This window comes from Lampetra planeri, chromosome 27 (assembly GCF_965212315.1).
Source record: "Lampetra planeri chromosome 27, kcLamPlan1.2.h2, whole genome shotgun sequence".
In the NCBI taxonomy this organism is placed as follows: Eukaryota; Metazoa; Chordata; class Hyperoartia; order Petromyzontiformes; family Petromyzontidae; genus Lampetra; species Lampetra planeri.
In genome coordinates, this window is record NC_136133.1 from 126,798 (window position 1) to 149,461 (window position 22,664).

At 48.4% G+C, this 22,664-nt stretch overlaps 1 protein-coding gene across 2 annotated transcripts; it reads left to right on the plus strand.

Moving 5' to 3' along the window:
* Positions 1-5,855: 5,855 nt before the first annotated feature.
* Positions 5,856-21,558, plus strand: LOC144727939 (CUB and zona pellucida-like domain-containing protein 1). Of its 2 annotated transcripts, none has more exons than XM_078607076.1 (10): positions 5,856-6,261; positions 8,031-8,054; positions 8,727-8,846; positions 9,435-9,616; positions 10,814-10,947; positions 12,457-12,583; positions 14,946-15,055; positions 16,302-16,398; positions 17,619-17,796; positions 19,312-21,558. In XM_078607076.1, exons 1-10 carry the CDS (start codon positions 6,174-6,176, stop codon positions 19,452-19,454), a joined length of 1,203 nt encoding a protein of 400 aa, XP_078463202.1. In that variant the 5' UTR covers positions 5,856-6,173; the 3' UTR covers positions 19,455-21,558. The 2 variants fall into 2 exon arrangements, with proteins under 2 accessions (XP_078463202.1, XP_078463203.1); XM_078607077.1 differs by having other exon boundaries at positions 17,622-17,796.
* The last annotated feature ends 1,106 nt before the right edge of the window (positions 21,559-22,664 follow it).

A 22,664-nucleotide genomic window follows, 5' to 3' on the forward strand; every position in this document is an offset into this window, starting at 1 on the left:
TCGCCACACTAACATCGGCAACGAAGGAGAGGCGTTCCACGCTGCGGGAGGCGATGCAAGTGCTGTCCGCTGTGTATGGGCCACCATCGGACTGTCGTCAACTCTTTTACGATCGCCAGCGGGGGACGAAGGAGTCGCCCCTGGCGTACCGTACAAGCCTCCTGGCGCTGGCAAAGGAAGCCTTTCCACGAATGGACGACGAGGGGATCGACGCCATGGTGACAGAAAAGATACTTTTGCTGGCGGACGACTTAGACATCGTCATTGTCGCACAGGACGATGCAGAAATGTGCTCCCTCCAAGCGGCCCGTCTCCTCCACGCAAACCTGTCCTCTCAACGACGGAAGGCCAGCAAGGCGGCGAGCGGGCGCGCCGTCGCTGCGGCCACCCTCCCGGCGGAAGAGGTTTGCGCCATCAACCATCGACGGCAGCACGGAGCGGGAGCGCGGGGGGACCGGGCCGGTTCAAGCCATCTACAACGTCCATCGTCGCCACCAGCGCTTCCACGCTGCTACAACTGCGGCATCCGGGGCCACGTCGCCTCGGGGTGCCGCTCTCCTCGGCAGCGCGGGACGACACCTCAACGGGACGCCGGCCCTCGTCACAAGCTCCACCATCATAATCCGGCGAGTCGCGGCACCCCTCACGTTTGGCCCACGCACACGCCCGTCGCACACTTAAACACCGCAGCGAAGGGGGGGCCAATATCGCGTACCATGGCACCAACACGCACCGCTCTGGGTACTCACATTGAACCCAGCCAGTGGTCCGTGTTGGCCCATCGGGTTGTAGCCGCGTCGTCGGGGTCGTCGGCCGTTGTGGGTCACATCGATGGGGTGGAGGTTCGCATCTTGGTCGATACAGGAGCATCGGCGACCATTATTTCGGAGTTGATTTATAACATTCTCCCTGCCCAGAGCCGTCCTTTGATGCCTGTTAATGTGCCATTCTTTGCTGCTAACGGGGGTTCACTTGGCATCATCGGACAAATTCGAGCCCAAATTTGTGTCGGGGATATTAAATTATCTGGGCCGATTTTTGTTTCCTCCTCGCTGGCGGTTCCGTGCCTGCTGGGGACGGATTTCCTGGCCAAAATGCCGATTAGGATATTAATCGACCAGGGATGCATTGAGCTCCCATCGGGCCGACGCATGGCGTTTTTGCCATCCCCCGCTACGAGCCGGACGGCGTTCGCGACGGTGCCGGCGTTCGTAGATAGAACGGTGCGCGTTCCTCCGGGGGCGCAAATGTTAATTCCTTTGAGACTTCGGCGGCCCTTCGCTAAGGGCATTGGGGCTCAAGGGGTTTTGCTGGGACCGTCTAGGGCCGGGGTCAGTGGACCTAATTTACTCCCGGCCCAGACCATAGTGAGAGGGGATGGAGAACCCTTCATCGCGGTCCTCAATGTGGGCTCGCAGACGGTGGTGGTCCCACAGGGGACCGTGCTTGCTCACGCAACGCCGGTGCCCTATGAGGAACCCGTCGCGAGTCATGTCGGCGCTGCCCCTGCACCGCGACCACATTCAGACAGCGATGAAGGGTGGCTCGAGGCGCTTTGCGCGGGATCGACGGACCTGTCAAATTTAGAGCGCCAACGTCTTAAGACACTACTGAGGGAATTTTCCGACGTTTTCAGTCGGGATAAATACGATTTGGGCTGCACTCATCTGCTGCGTCACCATATTGATACGGGTGACAGCGCGCCAATACGCCAAAATCCTTTTCGGTTGAGTCCCGCCGAAAAGGACCATGTCAAATCGGCTGTTGATGACATGCTAGCCGCCGACATAATTTCTCCCTCCAACAGCCCTTGGGGAGCGCCGATCGTCCTGGTTAAGAAGCAGGACGGTTCGTTGCGGTTTTGCGTTGACTTTCGGCGCCTTAATAAAATTACGGTTGCCGACGCATACCCGCTCCCACGGATGGACGAATCGCTTGACGCCTTGGCGGGAGCGCGATTCTTCTCCACATTGGACTTACTTTCGGGATTCTGGCAGCTTCCTCTGGACGATGATTCAAAGCCTAAAACTGCTTTCCGTACTCCGCACGGCCTGTTTCAATTCAACCGGTTGCCGATGGGCTTACACTCAGCGCCGGCAACTTTCCAGCGGTTGATGGAATTGGTTTTGGCTGGATTGCAATGGGAGTCGTGCCTGATTTATTTGGATGACGTCATTGTCTTTGGCAAAACTTTTGAGGAACATCTCCAGAGGTTGCGGGCGGTTTTCCTAAAGATGCGGGCTGCTAATTTGAAATTTAAGCCCCAAAAATGCCATTTGTTACGCGAGTCGGTGCGTTATTTGGGGCACATCGTGGGGCGCTCAGGTATTTCTACCGATCCCGCCAAAACGCAGTGTGTAAGCTCCTGGCCGACTCCCACCTCAGTGGGAGAGGTTAGGAGTTTTATTGGGTTTGCGTCGTATTATAGACGCTTCGTCGCTAATTTTGCGACTATCGCCAAACCCCTACATGCTTTAACATCTAAAGGGGTTCGGTTTTGCTGGGGTCAGGAGGAGGAGGCTGCTTTTTGCTCCCTTCGGGATGCTTTGGTAAACGCTCCTCCCCTGATTTACCCTGATTTTTCAAAACCGTTCTTGCTCGACACCGATGCGAGCAACACGGGTATTGGGGGCGTGCTCTCCCAGGTGGTTGACGGCGTGGAACATGTGGTTGCGTACGGCAGTCGGGTGTTGTCTCCAGCGGAGCAACGGTATTGTGTCACCCGTAGGGAACTGTTGGCAATTGTCCATTTCGTCCAACAGTATCGCCCATATCTGTACGGTCGGCATTTCACCGTCCGCACAGATCATGCGGCACTGCAGTACGCCCTGAGGGTTCAACAGCCATCGGGACAATTGTCCCGATGGTTGGAGGTCCTCCAGGATTACGATTTCCAAACCACATACCGTAAGGGCGTTCGCCACACCAACGCGGACGCTCTGTCACGCTTGCCAACCACCTCCGAGTGTGCATGCCTCCTGGGGTCTGGACGTTGCAGGCCTCCAGGGGACACATCGGTACCTGTCTTGGCGGCCGCCAACGACGACGATGCAATGGTTCCTAATTCGATCGAACAACAGGGCAAAGATTCCCTGTTGGGGTTGCCCGTCATTGAATGGGGGCGCCTCCAGATGGAGGATGTCTCCCTCCTCGGGTGGCGACGTCGCGTTGGCGGTGCGGCGGGGGGAAAAAGAGGTGGTTCCGACGCATGGGAAATGTGCCAAGGTCTGCTAATGCATTGGGACGGGAAGTCACGTCGACATCGGCTGGTTGTCCCTACTGGGTTGCGGGGTAGGGTGGTATGGGCCGCTCATGAGCGCCTCCTACACCTGGGGACCCAAAAGACTCTCGCCTTGCTGCAACTTGATTTTTACTGGCCTGGCATGACGAGGGATGTGGGGGATTTGTTGGGATCGTGCCCTCAATGTGCACAACGCAAACCGCCGGCACGGGAGTCTAACCCGCCCTTGCAATCGATCAAAGTGTCCAGGATAAACGAGCTGGTCGCTCTGGACATTTTGGGACCATTCCCCGCCACCCCCAGAGGGAATAGATATTTGTTGACGGGTGTCGAGTATTTTACACGCTGGCCTATGGCCTGGCCTTTGGCCAACCAGTCGGCAGCAGCCATCGTGGAGGCCTTTGTTCAGGGTTATGTCCTGGACAAAGGTGCTCCGGAGAGGCTGCTGACCGACCAGGGCAGAAATTTTTCCGGTAAACTACTCAGACAAGTCTGCGATCTCCTGGGCACAAAGAAAATTCGGACCTCCCCATATCACCCACAAACTGACGGGATGGTCGAACGTTTGCATCGCACCATCTCGTCCATGTTATCACAACAAGTTTCGGACTCACAAACGGATTGGGACCTACAAATTCAGGGGGTCTTGGCGGCGTACCGGATGGCACCCCATGCGGCTACGGGGTTTTCTCCCTTTTACCTCATGTACGGCCGAGAACCAGACCCGCCTGTTCGTGCCCAGTTGCGGATCCCCGTGCCGCAGGGAAAAACTAATCTGGCTGACCACGTTAAATTTAATCTGGACAAATTGACCGAGGCACGGGATGCTGCAATGCAAAACTCTGACCTCCGTCAGAAGGCAAATGAGCGCCTCAGATTGAGTCGAGCGCACATGCTGCAGTGGAAGCCGGGGGACAAGGCATGGTTGCACTGCCCCCAGGTGCCACTGGCAACCTCCTCTAAACTTGTGCGGCCGTGGCGGGGCCCTGTGGAAGTGGTGGAGGTGTTACGTCCGCAGTGCGTGCGCATCAAGTGGGGGAAGTGGCGATGGTTCGTGCACCCCTCCAGATTAAAACCCTTCGCTGCGGTACACAACCCCACTTCACACGCGCGTGGCCAAACGTGTGGGGGGTCGGCCGACTTGCTGGGTCCGTCTCTGTCGCTCTCACCTAATGCCTTGCCGGCTGTGCCACCTTCAGGGGCATCAGGAGTGACGGGCACACGCCCGATCACCCCTCCTGCGGATACCGAGGGTCACGCGGAGTCAGAGGAATGCTCACCTCAAGACGGACAGTCGCCACCTGATGGTCCGCCACGCGGGGTTACCCCGTGTGAGGGGCCCGCTGCAAGGACGCGCGCTAAAATGCGCAAACTGTTGTGAGGCCGGAAAATGTGTACATAGCTGTTGTGTTTATTGGCTGTTGTGTGGATGGTGTGTTTCCCGCTCCTCGGATGTACATATGTTGGGTTCACCGTTTGTTGTGTGTGCGGGGTGGGTTCCCTGCTGGTTGTATATAAGCTGTTTTTTTACGGAATTCGTATTTATTCGGGGGGGTGCGACGGGTTGTTTCTCATCTTGTTGTTGTGTCTTGTTCTGGTTCCTGTTATGGTTCAAAAATAGTGAGGCACACGTCAGGGGGTGAAGGCACCTTTATTGTCAAATTTTGTATGTTGGCAGCCGGGACGGCTGCATGCTATGTGGGGGGGAGTGATGTAGGGCTGTTACAGAGAGCCCGTTATGCATGGCAGCCTATGGTAAACAAGCACAGTGGGCGGGGCTACGTCAGTGCACGGGCAGGTGCCCTCTACGACGTCCGCGCTTCGGACGTTACGATCCCCCGGGGCCCCACCCCTCAGGGAGGGGGGTGTATAAAAGGGGAATGTATCGGGGGGCTCGAGAGTGATGTTTAGCTAAAGAAGAGGAGGCGGAAGACGTCTGAGATAGAGCCCTGGACTCCCCCTGGTACGCCGTCCTTATCAGGACCGCGCGGGCTCGAGCCAGTGGCGTGGTACCAGAGCCAGAGCCAGTGCTGGTCTGGACTCTGGGTACCGGGCCCGACTGACCAGTGTCGGGCCAAGATAGCCTCCCCTAGCCCATTAGTGGAGGACTCAGAGGCAGGCTAAGGTTAGCCTAGAGGTGTGTCCTCAGATAGACGGGTGAGGGGGCCGATACCCCCTCAATTGTGTATGTCACAAAGTTGGTATTCAAATAAACAAGTGTGCCTCCAACTCCGGTGTCAACGAGTCATAAGCGTTACTACACTATGAAGGGGCATTCATTACCATTCGTTGCTCGACAGATTGCCTTTCATTTTTTTACTTTTAAGGCAGTGCTAGTGACAAATGTGTTGAGTGTTTTTTTTCTAATTAAATACACAGTGGTAAGAAATCGTAGAAGACGTTCTAGATGGCAACAAATTGCAACACGGAGTTAAGCAAGTGAAATGCCCTCCAGTGAAATGACTCAAAGGACACTCAAGCAAGTAACCGGCGCGATTCAGCTCAAACGAATAAAAGGTGACGCGTGGCTATTGGCACGGGCTGCGGCCGGTCGCTAGGCTATTTATGTTTTACTAACCGCTGTCAGCTAATAACACGGCCAAACCGACCTCACAAGAGGTAGTACGTGGTCACACCCTGCCCAGGCGCTTTTCTGTCTGTGTACAGCAGCATCAGCGTATCACAGATTCTATTCAAATTCGGGGGACGAGGAGAGGAAACACAACACAGAGCCGTCACAGTCCTGTCCACACCTCGTGTTTTTTGAGTTATTGAATTTCCCACGTCACGTGGTGCGAGCGAGCGAGCGAGCTCAATAATCGCTTCGCACACCCCCGAGATTTACGAATCACGGTGGTGGTGACGATGATGCGCGTCGTCTGTTGTTTAAAGAACAAGTTAGAGCAGAGGGTCGACCACACGTTGCCTGCCAATGAGGATGATGCTGCCCCACCCGTGGCTCGCCACTCACTGCCTCATCGTCCTCTGCTTCGCTGTACCTGCCACTGCAACAACCACAGGTACATTGACTCAGCAGGCGCTATGACAGTACCCGTAGACTGCACGCGTGCCCACGGGCTACCTAGCACTCTCGCTGTTACTGGTCGTTGCAGCGCTGTGGAACATCTTGAAGTTTTTCATTATACTATACGTGCGATGTATATACTGTTCTGTGTATAGTTATTCATACATGTGGAGGAACTATATACAGTCATTGAATAGATGTGTATCATGCATCGCATTGCGTTACTCGCCGCACAGAGCATGCAGGCTACATGTGCTCGGCTGGTAAAGCACGCACGTCAGGTATAGGCTTACTGGACCACACACAATGGGACAACTATACAAATGTATCAATATTTTCTGCATATTTAGGCCCCCTTTCCCCACGCAATGGTGGGCATATATAATATACGGCTCGGTGAGGAATCCGATTCGGGTAGGCAGACGCGGTGGCTAGAAGATGTTAACTCCCTCGCCTGGTGTACAGGAGCTTGTGGGTTCGATCCCGGCCCGGACGATGCCTGCAGCTGTGTATTTGGACTTTGGGGTGCTTCTCTCCCCGTGGTCGAGTTGATTTTTCTCCGGGTCCTCCGATTTTCCCCTCCACATTTAAAAAATACGCGTTCAGAGAATTTGGCTGCTATACATTTCCACGTGATAGGCCACTTCGTTGAGCTATCATTTGTGGCAAGGTCGCTTTTGAAAAAGAGCTGTATCGCTCAGTGGCCTTACCTGGTAAAATAAATAAAAATAGCTTAGCTAGCTTAGCTTAGAAGCTTCAGCTGCATAGTCACGTATCAAGTTGGTGTGGTCAAGCCCCACGCCCGGCCGCCTTTGTCTCCCCAGTGCTGATGCTTAATACACACCGCACTGGTTACTCATGTAAGGCTGACTCGACCTTGGGGAGGCTGATGATAGGTTAACATATTCGTGGCTGATGATGGCCGTGAGTGGAGAACGGAACGCGGGTTGTGTGCTAACCACTGCGCTGTGAAAAAAGGACGCCAGTATGATCTGGGCAAGAACAGATGTGCGCGAACAGGTTGCCAAAGTGCTTGCGGGGGACCTAAGTAGTAGACATTAGAGGACAGTGCATGAAAATGCATTGTTGTACTGTACACATATCTTCAAATCAAGATTGTACATATATGCTTCCAAAATGTATGCTCCCCGACTTGACCAAACCCCGCACTGACTGGTTAAGTGGTCAAATAATACCCGGGACTCGATTCATCCAGCTGTGTGCATGTGCACACTACATCGGGTAATGCAGATTGTACGAGTTTTGTATATATATAAAATACACTCTACAGTGGACGCTCAACATTGTTACAGACAGGGTTATACGAGACCTATTTGACGTGTTTGTGGGTTGTAAATGAGCCTCTGTTCAAGATACGCATGGAGATGGTGCGCCTACACTGAATAATGTTACGTGTTGCAACAGATTTAACACGGTGCACGCTTTTGCGACCGATATTGCGATTCGTAATAGTTGTTTGGGTCAGATCGCATTCGGTAAAAGGTGTGTCGTGAACCCTCCTCCACCCGACACAGCCAATGAATAAAGATATCACGTGACAAACGAACGTGGCTAATGTTATTACTGCTTCAGCAGCACCACCGGCGCGTTGTTGTTGGGTGTAGACGTTTCGCTGATAGTGACAACCAGCATCATCAGGTAGTCGCCAGAAATTATGGTGCAACAGCACGTCTTAATGATGGCCACGTGCTCATGTATTTCTGTTCCATGTGCTCCCACGGACCGAAAAACGCGACTGTACAGTGCAGACTACATCTGCCTCGCCCGGTAAGCCCAGCATCTCTAACGTGTCTTACATATGCAGGGTACCATGTCCGTAGCACAATGCATTTTTACATAACAACAATAATTCTATGTTTGCGCATTGCAGCACATCTGGCCATGATGAGAGGGCATCAGCAAAGGCCGTGTAGTTTTGCTGTTCCTCCTACAGTGGTTTTCTACACGGTTCATAGTTGAATGCTGTGACAACTTTGATCGTTCTGCTTGTTGCTGGCCGCTTGACATGTTTGGCCCTTGGGCCTGTGCTCAGCCAACAGTGGTTAAATTACTAAGCAAACAAATATTGTATACACACTTGTAAGGGTCGTTTAAGGGACATTGGGGTTAGGTGAGGACACGGGGATACACCCCCAAAATATTTAAATAAATAAAGAGAATGAAGCCAGGAAGAAGAGGGCAGGGGATTGGCCGAGGACAGGAGGAGGGAGATTTGGTGAGGAAAAGGGAGTAAGAGGAATGTTCTGGAAAAATGTGGGGGCAGAGGGTATATAAGGGGTGTGTAAAACGTGCCCAGGGCTCCTGAAGAGGTTCCTACCGGTGCTTATGAGTCGTAGTGTGAGGAGCTTCAATAAAGTCCAACGATCTCCTCGTATGGGCTGCCTTTCGCAACATAGACTTGCGAGAACCCCCTTTACCCATTACATCTGTGTGTGGCAGGGCCCTGCCAGCCGAACCCTTGTATCAATGGGGGTGACTGCAGCACTGATGGGGTGGACGCCGGGAGCTACAAGTGCCACTGCAAGCCCGGCTGGGTGGGCGACCGCTGTGAACACATCGGTGAGAAGGGACTGAGTGTGTTAACTGCTAGAGTAAGTCAGAAGTGCCGTTCCGCCACAAACTCTCCAACTTTGTATAGGTTTCCTGCTCAGCTTTCATAAGATCTGAGGGTCTGGGTAGGGAATCAGGATAAGAGGGTCAATCTCGACTAGACGCGCAGTTCACTGCTTGCTGTGCGAGAAGAGATGGGTTGAACATGCAAACTTTTACAAATCTGGGAGTTGCTAATATTGTTTTCATTATGGGAATGAGAATGAGATGATGGTGGGTGGTCTAGGTGGGCAAGAGTGATGGGTGGGAGTAAATGGGGCGTTTTGCATCTCTCACAGGCATACTCCATGTATATGGTCTATATAACAGGACTGGTAGCTCAGTGGTCGATACAATAGCTACCACTTATGAGGAAGTCAACAATGATTGTGCTTTAAAGAAACCTCCACCATGGCAATTTAGATTTTTACCACTGACTCAGGGGCTTTAAAACGGGATTTGATCATTACCTCGGTGCTCATATTAGCAAAAAATTACCTGTTGAATGTGTGCCTTCATGTAGAAAACGTTGTGAATTTAATGACATTTCTGTTTCAGTATCGCCCCACCTAAACTGCACCTCAAGTTACGTTGAGCTACAGATCTCATTGAGTGTACTAGAAAACCTCCACCTCGACCCGGCCAACATCCATCTGGAGGACCCTTCGTGCCACGGCTCCTCATCGGGGGATTATCTGATTCTGCGCAGTAACCTGAAGGCCTGTGGCACCACATCCGAGGTATTCAACTGGTACCAAGGTTCCCCCCTTCCAACCACTCAAAGAGCCTACCCACACATGGGATCCGACAAGACGGTTCACACCAAACATCTGCGATCTGGAACCTCACGAGAACACCCACAGCCAAAGCTGTCCCTATGGCATGGTGAATTGTGGTGACCGCGCTTCGACGTCACGTCAGATTTAACTCTTCGGGTTTAGTTTGAAGGCGTCGGGGGACCCATACGATGTGGGATTTGCCTCGGGCCCTGCACTCCACTATGGACAGCCCAGCTCACATCATTGCTTTATCATGGGTTGAAAGAGTGGGAAAATACAATTAAAATAATTTGATTTGGTTGCACATCCAACATCACTGAAATTGGTTTAATGAGGTCACGAGCCAACATGGCAATGCTGAGGTAAACATTTAATGTGGTTGTTTTTAGATGTAAATCATGTTTAATTTGAAAACCACGTTCGTTGTTGGTTCTCTCGTGTTATAACAATGAATTAGGCCAAGTGATAATTGCCAATTTCACTGGTGACTGAATAATAGTTTTGTTACAGAGCAGAAAATGGAATATAGGTTCGGTCTTCATTTCATGGAAATTAGCGGCTAACTCCACTTACCAATTTCAGTTTCTGGTTTCCATTTGACACTGCTCTGCACAAACCCCACACCTATTTATCACGCAGTGCACTACCCACACCTAACACCGGAGATTGCACGACCTAACTATCGAGGCGGCCTGGCTCCAGGTCCTCTCGGATGGGGAGCAGGCAGTATAGCTGTCGTGTAGGCCACCATAACAGTGATTCACTATTGGGAGAGTGAATTTGTGTTGTGCGTACAGAGCCAAAGGGAAATAATGGTGGTGCAGTGCCACTCCTGCACCACCCCTAGTTTCGGCCTTGCTACCTGCAGCCTTCATATGCAACTCAGAGCTCCACTTGCTGTTAGTGAGAACCTACGAAGGCCGGCACGGCACGCGAGGGGGTTGAGTGGCCAGCACCACTCCCGGCAGCCTTTGTTCCCTAGTGGCGCTGTTTACACCTCGCACCAGGTATTCATTTGAGGCTGATTCGACCTAGGGGAGGCTTAGGACAGGTACAGATCTCCGTCACCGATGTTGGCCATGAGTGGGAATCGAACTCGGCTCACTGAGCTAACCACTGTGCCACCGACCCCCACGTTTCCCATGCCTTCCCTCTCAGGCACACGGCGACACCATTGTGTACACTAACTCTGCGTACGGCTACGTGACGGGGACCAAGGCTAAGAAACTGCGCATTCCCATGCACTGCTACATCGGCTCTGAAGGGAAGGTCATCGCGAGCTTTGCTCCCAGGTAACGTGCAGCCACACCCCCAGCACCTTATTTTGCCTCTCTCATTACCTACCGTGTCCCCTCTCGTCCTCTTCCTTTCAAATATTCTCTCTCTTTCTCTCTATCGCTTCTCCCATTGCCCAATACCATTTTCGGTCCTTCTACCTCCTTGCACAGCTCCAACTGGAATAAACTTCCCCTGTACATTGAGCAGTCCCCCTCCTTAACCTCCTTCTGTTCCTCTCTTAAACCCTCACCTCTTTTCTAATGCCCATTCTCTTCCCTCCCCTCGCCCCTCCACTCCTTCCTGTCCCTCCCCTACCCTTCCATGATCCATAAGTACCCTCTCTTGTATTCTTGGTTCTTTCGGTAAAGTCACGTAGAAGGGAAATAATAAAATAATACAAATATTAAACTATAAAAATTCTCACGACGTTTCGACTGCAACACAAGCAATCATCATCAGGTGTGAAATCCACAGCAAGAAATGTTTTATTGTTTTATATTTATATTATTTTATTATTTCCCTTCTACGTGACTTTACCGAAAGAACCAAGAATATGAATCCCTGCAGTCACGAAAGCTTTGAATCAAAATTTACCCTCTCTTGCTTTCACTAATTCCCCAAACCTTGTACACCCCTCCCAACTCCATCATTCCATTGTCATCGTTTTGTAATGTATGTCAAGCGCCTTAGGTGAAGGCACTCGAAGAATATAAATTACATTAGATTGTGATGCTGTCACAGGAAGAAGTTCTTTGGCTGAGTTCAGTTGTTCCTGACTTTTGTTACTACAGCCACCTGTTTGGAATTTGGTATTCCAGCGTTCCGACTCTTTCCACTGAATTTTCCAAGGATGATTATATTTTGTTGTTGGCGTAGTATGAAGATTGTCTTTGATTTCAATGTTTTTGTTCTAGTTTCTGTCGACAATGTAACTTTGCCCACAACGTGCCCCAAGATTGGGTTTAAACGAATAATGCAATGTACAAATATGTTCTGAATATTTTACGTTACCAATTCTCATTTTTTACGGTCATTGTCACTCATTCCAACTGATAAACACACAGATCCAAGCGTTCGGGAAAAGTGCCGCATTTAGCGACATCATAAATAATGTAACAATAAAATTTGTCGAGATACAATTTACTACACACACACAGTAAGATGGCGGGACAAGAAACTGAGGGTACGCAGCTGCTTTACTGTATCATTCTGTGTACTATATCACTGTATTGCGCAGCCGTGCAGCTCAAGAAAGTAGTTCGTCAGAAACCGCGTTATACTGAGCGTATTCCACGTTGTGTGAAACGTGTCCCCTCATGGAATGAAAGTGTTCCCTCATATAGTGAAAATGTGTTGTGTGAAAGGGCGTTAAGCGAGGACTTACCGTACTGTTAAAATTCGTGGCGTCTGACATACCGCAGTTACTTAAAACGAATCTGCGCTAACACTCTGTGGTGGAAAGAGATGCCATGTGTGCCCTGTGTCATACGTGACGAAATCACCTTTACCGCTCTTGCCTGCAGGGTGGTGGATGAGTACAGCTCTGGCTCCTTCAACCTCAGCATGGTGCTTTACACCAACCAGGCCTTCAGCCAGGCCGTCAACTCCTACCCATTTGAGGTGGACCTCGGGTCCCCCATCTACGTGGAGGTGAGAGAGGGAATGGCATGAGCAGCGGAAGGATAGTGAGCAGAGTGAGACTCTCTGGTGAGGCCGATGCATACATCTCTGCCATGAATGGTAGTGCGACTGTGGCCACGCAACCCAAACTAAGGACCATGTACTAGACACACCCATTGTAATATGCGCTAAATCGATGGAGGAGGAATCGCAAAACTACACAAACTCTTGTCTCCTGAAGCCTCCTCTATAAACTAAACAATTTTTATTTTACCAGGCAAGGCCCACTGAGCGACCTGGCCATAAATGAAAGCTCACCAAAGTGGCTTATGTGGAATTGTATAGCAGCCAAATACTCTAAATGCATGATTATAAATTTGGAGGGAAAAACCGAGACCCCGGAGACAAAATCTACGTGACCACGGGGAGAACATGCAAACTCCAAATATACAGACATCAGGGTCAGGATTAAACCCACAACCTCCTGAATACCAGGCGAGGTAGTTAACATCTCGCCACCGTAGCACCCTGCTAATAGCTAGGAGCAGACCTCGACATTGGCATTCAGCTACTGTACCACATAGCTGCTGCCCTCATCATAGAACCGGACTGAAATATAGATGTCGTGAGTGTTCACACTGCAGTCCCTAAGTGTCCTTGTTTTTCAAACGCCCATCTTCAATGGACATATACGTTGATATTTTGTGTCCATCGCACTGCTGAATGAGCATCTTTCCACCGTGTTCCGGGACATGAGGGGATGGTGGGCGATCATGTAGCCATGCTTCACCACTCTGGTCGATGGAGGTCAGTGAAGGTGGCGAGCGAGACGCGGAAGCATAAGTACAGCGAAACGATGGTTTTGCTGCATTGACCTCTAATCGCCCACCATGTGGATCCACAGCCCTACGACAATCTTGCTTGCTCGTGGTGGTCGCCCATGAGAGCATTATCCAGACTAAATCCTGCTTAGCTTCTGATCCAGACTAAACCCTGCTTAGCCTCTGATCCAGACTAAAACCTGCTTAACTTCTGATCCAGACTAAACCCTGCTTAGCCTCTGATCCAGACTAAACCCTGCTTAGCCTCTAATCCAGACTAAACCCTGCTTATCTTCTGATGCAGACTAAACGCTGCTTAGCCTCTGATCCAGACTAATTGCTGCTTAGCTTCTGATCCAGACTAAACGCTGCTTAGCCTCTGATCCAGACTAAACCCTGCTTAACCTCTGATCTAGACTAAACCCTGCTTAGCTTCTGAGGTCTGACCAGTTTGGGCACATTCCAAGTGGTGTTTGTCCAATGCCCAACATCCATATTTCTGTCATGAATGCAGAAGTATAAAAACCAAGTAGTGACATATTGACAATTCGGACAGTGATTCAAACCAGACGAGCTGGACACATTCCTGTCATGCGAAACCAAACAATATCTGCCTTCACAAAAGAAATACATTTCATGCCATTCCGGACCAATGCAGCTCCTCACTTCCTCCTCCTCATCCTTGCTCTCTTGCTCAAGTACAGGCCTTCTTGTTTTCTATGCAGTGAGTGGCATTGACCCATCCCCTGAGCCCATTCATCTTCACTCGTCTCGTTTATTTTAAATTGTCTGCAGCAACTCATGCACAACTCGTGAACGTTATTCATTAAGGTGACGAAACATCGCAAGGGCACTGTTTTTTTTATTGCGTTGAGGCACCAGCGCAAGGGAGTACTGTCTGTTATCTTGGTGTTGTCTGGGACTGCTTTGTTGTTGTTTTTGCTGCCTTTCCCAATATTGATAAATTGTACTTATATCATGAATCAAGTTACTTATTTATATTTAGTGACTTGCTTACCGTTTCCTCTAGTTTGCCCTCCTATCATGCGTATTGTATTGTGTGCCTGTAACTGGCTGGCCCGCCCATACTGGACATCTGGGAAAAAGAGCTTCATAGCTCATCGGATTCCTACAGTCGATATAAAGATTCTGATACTGTCTTGCTTTAAATAGATCACAAAAACGATCGGTGTTGGTATGCCTTTATCAGTGCAGTTTTCGGTTTGTCTAATTGGATGAGAGCTGGACTATGTAAGTGATTGATAACAGATTATGGGTTTGATAATTAGACTAATCGAACATCACGAAAATAGTTGGGTCGTGATTGGCCATGTCATCTGCATGCTTACAGAAGTGATGAGATAATACACGTTACTCCGCGGGGATTTGGTCGTAGTTTTTTCTTTCTATCAACAGTTTTGTGTTTTATCAACTTGCAGTTGTTGACAGCTGTCTGTGATTATCTTGCAGCTGTGCATCGTTGTGCCTGTTAGGAATAAAGGTGTAAACCATCATGTGTCCCCTTTTCCATCCGAGCATTCTTCATTAATGTCACACAATTTGTTCACTAGGTCCTGCTCAACTCCGTCGATAACAACCTGCAGCTGCTACTGGAGACATGCAAGGCATCCCCCTACACAGGAGCCCCTGACAATGCATCTTACATCATCGTACAAAGCGGGTACATGGATGGGCCGTGCTTGTGATAATAATAATGATAATAATAGCGAGAATTACAGTAATACCCCGGTTTACGTCGTCGTATGCGTTCAACGAATATCGATACGACGTGAATCAAAGCAATTTGCAGGGTAGGTGGAGGCGAAGGCTGAGAGCCGACGGGATATGAGAAAGGACGGATGATGCTGTCAGCGACGTGAGTGTGGGTTGAGGTGACGCAAATCAGGTAGTGGTGTTAATAAAGTGATGACGTATTTGTAAAAGGGGGAGAATTAAATCGGGGTATTGTTTTTCTTTTGATAGAGCCACACTTCCATATGCCGTAGCGTCTCAGAGTGCTTGATGTCATCTCATCATCTCAACACATTTGAAAGAGCACCCCCAGTGGCAGCAACTGTCCCTGTGTGGCACAAGGCGACTTGGCACCTGGCCTGCAGACGGGGCCGTTAGTCTACCAGTAGGCTGTCGATGATTTTTCCGTGTATATGATTGAGTAACTTGCGTGTGTAATCTTCGAATTTGGATCATACAGCAGAAATCGTTGATCAAATTCATTCTGAAAATCCATTGTGCCTTGCCATTCTGTGACTTTCCACATTGACATATCATCTCAAGTTCATTTTGAAATGCGTATTATATTCTCTTGATCCAGGCTGGAGCATGAGGACTGGAGCTGGCATCTCCGGCTTTTACTCACTGTCCTTAAATTACCAGCACTGCAAGTGCCATGTTCCTATTATGATGCGTTCTCGCATTATTTAGTGAAAGTGTTAGATTTGAATGAGTGTTGCCATTAGGCAAGTGCTCATGGGGTCTCCATAGTGTAAAGAAGGTAAGCCCTCTCCATATATGGGAGGCATCAGATTGCTGTCAGCATTTATGACCGTACTCTATTGATGAGTCCTACTGAGAATGAAACCGGTCAATATTTGTCTCATTTTTTCACCGCTGCCCATTGTTGTGATGGCCGCTTTAATCCAACCCAAGTGTTGATTTGGTGGTTTTTAAACAATTTAAATGTTCAGCTCTTCCAAGCTAGTGGCTGAGACAAGGCTGAGAAGCAAGCATTGCACATGCAATGCGGTGGTCGTGTGAACTTGCATGCAAGGCATGATGTGGATTGTGCCTTCCCTGCTGGTTGTGAACAGCACACCTCTATGTGTTATTGAATCTTAACTACAGGTGCCGAGTGTCCATAGTCCAGAGAGTATTGACAGTGCTTGACGGCACGTGCCTAATGATTGCAGTTGTCAAGTGGACACGTCCTACGTGACCTACACCAGTGGGGACGACAAGAGGCAGCGCTTCAGCTTCCAGAGCGTCGAGCTAAACAGCAGTTCACAGGTGCACACTGCCCTCGCAAATCGCTTGACGCAACGCCTCGTGCAACGGGCAAACACCTGTTACATTTCTACAGCCCAGGGTTACACATCGATGCAATATTTATACTACAATTCCTCGTTTAATGCAGTCGTTGCGTTTCTGAAGAGTAAAAATGCTAGGAATGATCGTATATACATTACAAAGCAGGAATAAGAAAATGTGAATTTCATTTGCATTATAAAATGAGGCTGCATTCATTTTACGGCAGGACAAAGAACTGAGATGAGGTACACTACGTACTGTATCAGAATACCCAGAATTCCCAAACCGCTCAACCATGTGGCTCAAGAAAGTAGTTTGTCGTCGACAATTCAGAAGCTGCATTATAACGGCGTGCGTTCCGCGTTATAAAAGGCACGTTCCTCGTTGTACAAAAAGTAATCCCTGATAGAAGAACGGCGTAATAGTGAAAACGCATTGTATGAATACGTGTTAAGTAAGGACTTTGTGTACGTATATATCGCATTCCCAACACGGTAGTTTAATGCAGCTTACAAATCAACTTTTGTAAACATCATTGGGCTAAAAATAACGTAACCGTGACAGTTTGATGGTCAAGAGTAGTGATGCAGTGGAATCCAAAGGGATGGAACGCGTCAGAGAGGCCTTCCACCTCGAAGATGGAGGAGCTGTGACGTCAGCTGACATGCAGGCATTGGGTGGCGACCTGGGGGAAGACCTTCAGCAGTTGATTGACCATGGCTGCTGATGATTATTACGACAAAATTACACTTATTTTACGCCAGCATTCACTTTCAGTTTGATCTTTTCAATCTGTCTCCCTCCTGGCACCCTTCCTCTGGAATTAACTTCCCTGTATATTAAGCAGTCCTCCTTCCTAACCGCCTTTCATTCCTCTTAAAGCCTCACTTCTCCATTGCCCATTCTCTTCCTCTTCCTTCCACTAACCACTCCACTCCTTCCCGTCCCTCCCCTATAGCCCGTTCGTGACCCTTCCACGTGCCCTCTGTTATGGTCACTCATTTTTTGGCTCTTGCATGCCCCTTACCATCTAAATCACTCCATTGTTGTTACCACTTTTAAACTCTGTTATAGAGCGCACTCCTTGAGCTTAGACGCACGTTCTACAAATATAAAGATAAGCTCAATAAAGATCCAAACATCTGCCGAATATAACGACGACTGTGGCGGCGGTGGTGGCGGCGATGTTGAATTGATAGCAGGTGTACCTGGAGTGCAACGTGCGTGTGTGCGACAAGTCGGACGTGAACTCACGGTGCCGGCGAGGGTGTGTGCGTTCCAAGCGGTCGGTGCGGGACGTCCGGGCCAGCGGCACTCGCCCTGAGCACAACGTGGACCTCTCCCAAGGACCGATATCGATTCGCAAAAGGAGCACTGGTGAGAGCACACACTTGGTCATGTTTCACTTTTACAGGGTGGCCCAAAAGTCAGGACACATGGGGTTATTATACAGGGTGGCCCAAACGTCAGGACACATCGGGTTATTGAATTTATGTTAACACTGGCATTAAGATAATATTTTATCTACTATCATTATCAACTTGTATTTTTGTTCTTCATTTGGGGTCGCCTTAAATTCGTCGTTTACAAAACTCGACCAAGATCCCTGAATGAATTGAGACTAAACGTAATTCACAAATGTTCGTAGATTATACCTGATCTTTTTCATTGTATTCCTAAATTATTTTCAAAAGATAATTCATACATGCATTAATGTTAGCGGAAGTCAGTTAGAACTTTTGTTAATAATAATAATTAAATAACCTTATATTATTTGCTAAATACATTCAATTATCCTATATGTCCTGACTTTTAGGCCATCCTGTATTTGAATTAAATATCCACATGTAATGAGAACACAATAGACTGAATATGAATGTACTTTTGACTAGGAAAGTTAGAGGTGTCACAAAAAAACAAAGAAGACTGAATTAAGTTACAGACACAATCTGAATTATTTAATATAACTGGGAGAATCTAATGCAAAGTTATTGAGTAAATATCATGGACAGAGCTGAATGCAAGGAAGGTCATGGTCACCAACGTCTTTGAGAAAGGACACAGCTCGCATAGAGAGAGAGATAGACTGATATTGCCCAGAGACTAACATTCCCCATATACTTACATTGCCCATATATTATAATCACCATTGTCCTTTGTTCATAGAATACAATAGAATACACGTTCTTGAGTATAATCACGGACAAAGCTGAATGGAAGGAAGGCCTTGATCGCCATTGTCTTTGAGAAAGGTTATAAGCCAATAGAGAGAGATATATACTGTACTGTACATGCACTGTACCAGGAGTAAAATCAGTCGCATGTGGTGGTGGGTAAAATGTGGGTAATTTCCAGCTCTTCCACAAAGTCTGGCTGGCGTAAAACAGCGGGCCACCACACCTATGTATTATAGAGGGGCTCTTTCGAATGCTCCAAGTGGAGGACCTCTCGCGAGCAGTGCCATGAGCAAGACATTGCAGGGTTGCACCTTTACCTTACGACGTAACGCCCAATAGAGTGGACTCTCCATTTACTGCGCTTCAGCCAGCCGCCCACAAGATCAATTGTGCACTCGGTGGAGTAGAATTTCTGTTGTTGTGGGTGCCAACTTTATTGTATTGTCAAAATTCTCGTGCCAGCCTGCCCGACACCTACACACACACCTGTACGTTTCACTGCCTCTCTTATTTCGTCGTGACCTGCACTGTACATAATGCATGTGTAATAATGCATGTGTCCCCCTGGAAATATTTAACTCACGATATCCCCTGCGCCCCCCAAGAAAAAAATAAAATAGTTTTGGTAAATTGAGAATCCTGTAAAATGTTGTGGAGGCTCACTGTATGGACTGGCTTGATTTTCTTTGTGCTTCTTGCACTGCTGCTATTGCAGGTTCTTCAAGCAGCGTGCCAGTGGCAGCGTACGCAGTGCCAGCAGCCCTGTCTGGCGCGGCGGCAACCGCTTTGGTCATCGGTCTCTTGATAAAATTAAAGTGTCTCCCGTGGATCAGCGGTGCCCCGTATAGTTTCATATAGGTGCACGCGAGCACCAGCACCTGCTAAGTCTGGTATAGCAAGTCAAGTAGCAAGTGAGTAATGGTGGGGCCCTAGGCTTAACACACTGTGTCCTGATATTCCCAGGAGCATCCTCTTTTCGAGGTAAGAAACTAAATAAGAAAACCGATTTAGTATCCCTCACGTATCTATCTCTCAACATAACAAAAGCAAGTTTTTTTCCCACAACCCAGCACAAGCCGCACGGCTTTGTGGGAATGCATTATTTTGGCGGTATCGTTTAAAGGCAAGGAAAATGTGGACTGGTTGCGATATACAGTGTCTGATCAGCAGTGTTCAGGCTTGCTTATTTGATTCAATACTGGTGAACTACCGATTTTACAGGCAAGGACCCTGCCATTATAATATGGGGATCTTATTGGGGTAGCTGCTGCTGCTGTCCTGGGAAATCTACCTGTCTTTTCAGGACTTTAAATGTCCAGGTTTTTGTAAATTGTGGGACAATTCACCAGGTCAAAAGACAAATCATTTACATGAAGTGCATCCCCCTGTTGCGGTGTTGTGAGATATTAATTTTCCCATGAGGTATGCTGTTTTTTTGTACCTAGGAAGTGCTTAACCCTATGGAGGCCAACTTTATGCAGATCTATACTGTCAGGTTTCGCCTGTCAAGTGTCGATTTCGGCTTACGGTCCAAGCAATTATTTTAGGCTGAGTTAATATAGGGAGGCCCAGGTGATGTTCAAAAAACAATTGCCTACCCACTGTCTGTGGCCGGGAGTTGAACCCAAATGGTCAGCATTCCAGTTGCAGATTGCTACCAGCTATGCTGTTGCTCTCCCAGCCAATCAGAGAGATCTTGTCTGGACTACCCCACACCTCCTCACCCCCTCGTATGCCATGCCAACCTTAATAGGTGCTCACTTGTCCCAAAAGGTTATATCAAGAGATGTTTTTTTTTTTCTCTTGGAGAGATATGCTTATATAGTGGGTCGGTAAACTTAAACATTAAATTTCTCTCTGTATGCTCATCTTTTCCGTCTACACATTATATACAGGTTATAATGATTATATCAGACATAAATAAGTTCCTGAGCTCTGGTTGTGACATGCAGAAGTTCAAACGGTTTGCACACGTAGTTTTTTTTACAGAATCACAATTCTACAAAAGAGACAATCGTGGGAATTTCCCCGCACAGCAGCACCGGCTGTAGTGGCTCGGAGACAGCAAAGTTGCGCCCGGCGTGTTAAGCAGAAGCGCAACATGTGCCAGACACAAGCATGTAAGTGTCATGACTACGACTGCCAATAATAATGCTACCATTAGCCCCAAGTCAGTAACCGTGACGCCACCGTGGGTGAGTTATTTCCCTCGCCTGGTATGCAGAAACACGTGGGTTCGATCCCAGACCCTGTCGATACTTGGATATTTGGAGTTCACAAATTCTCTCTCTGGGGTGGATACGTAGATTTTTCTCGACATCCTCTGATTTTCCCCTCCACACAAACACGTGTTTAGATTATTTGGCTACTACAATAAATTCCCACATGTGATTATTAAAGCCAGTTCGGTGAGCTGTCACGTGTGGCCAGGTCGCCTATGAAAAAGAACTCACAGCTCATTGGGCTTTAGCTGGTACATCAATTTTAGTTTATGTCAGGGCAGCTTTACTTTTGTACGTGCGTATGTATGTTGACGGTAAAGCAATATTCGTGAATAGTGGACCTTTTTCTGACCACAGTTGGCACAACACAACATGACGCAGAGTCAATGGTGGTGGTGAATCGCACTGCGATTAAATGTTTACGGCAACTTAATCACAAAATAAATATTTAGCTATATTGCCACGTAGTGATTTTCAGAAATACGGTATTAATTCAGGGCTGGGGGACATGGGAAGTAAGATCTGTCATAATTGTCGTCTCCCTTCGCATTGAATAACCCAATTAAAGCATGTTTCATGAGCACATACTCTTGGTTTGATATTGTGTTTTGTCATTGAGAGTGCTCGTGAATGGTACAATGAATGCAGACCTGTGGGTTAAAGATGCAAAGCATTCTGTACATATTGACGGTTTTGTGTTTTTACTGACTGATTAAACGTGTCCTTTTGGTGTAACCATGGTCGAGTCTCATTGAGCCTCTATTTTCATATTAATCAACGGCATTTGTACAACGTGTAAATTAACTCCGAACAATAGTCAAGCTTGCGAAACGTACATCGGTTTATCAGATGCTGTTGGTGACAGCACTACCTTTAAACGACCGGACGCTGTCACCGCAGTCAGCAGTTAGTATTTATAATCACAGACCTTCTGAACATTTTTACAAAGACACACTTGAAATGAGATAATAAATTATGGAAATGTCATATATGAAGTGTTAATAGTGTATTGGGGATTGTTGGTATAAATTTTACAAGTCAAACTTGAATTACAAAATACAGACTTTAATAAATATTATAACATTACCATTGAGCATTGCAGGGAGCTGCCACAGTGGTGGAATGTTTCGCACAGTGGGCTCGCAACCTATGGGTTGCTGATTCGAGTCCGTCTCGGCAGCTAAAAACAATGGGGCAAGCTTCTTAAATCGGTTATCGGTTAACAGCCCTAATTAATACTTGGCGGGAGCGTCGGCGAACACAAATACGTCTCGCTACTGCCTGTCAGTCGGGATTATTTTCTCATTGATGGTGACCAAAGCCGCTCGGACCACACTGTGGGGCCAATGATCCTTGGCCCCACAGTGTACGTGTGGGGGGCTCTGTACGTGTGGGGGGCTCTGTACGTGTGGGGGGCTCTGTACGTGTAGTCTCCCAGAGGCAGACTTGGCAACAGTGAGCGTTGGTCACTGTACTGGGTTTTTTTGTGTTGTTTGCTGCCTAATGCACAAAGGTCGGGTGCCAGTGGCAACGCAGGTGGCCCACAAGTGCGTGCGTGGCTCTCGTCTTCTGTTTCAAGGCTAAACAACGAAACGGAGAGGGGGGGATAAAACATTATTAATGGAAGCACAGTCGTGGTTTACGTTTGTTTAGTGCAGTACACTGCCTCATAAGTCAATAGTTAAAGTTGGCTCGAAGTGAACACGCCTAGGGTTGAATGAGTCTCAGCGGAATGCTATTTTGAAAACTCTTTAGTTCTTTTGGTAAAGTCACGTAGGTAGAAAAAATAAGGGTGTGACAAATTAAAGGACTGGCACGGTGGCCTACGACTGCGATCCGGTGATTC

Excerpts from the sequence above, each read along its gene's own strand:
- LOC144727939 (XM_078607076.1), top strand. The coding sequence starts at position 6,174 with ATGAGGATGATGCTGCCCCACCCGTGGCTCGCCACTCACTGCCTCATC. Across the intron at positions 8,055-8,726 it reads GACTACATCTGCCTCGCCCG|GGCCCTGCCAGCCGAACCCT; the intron begins GTAAGCCCAGCA and ends TGTGTGTGGCAG. Across the intron at positions 9,617-10,813 it reads CCTGTGGCACCACATCCGAG|GCACACGGCGACACCATTGT; the intron begins GTATTCAACTGG and ends CTTCCCTCTCAG.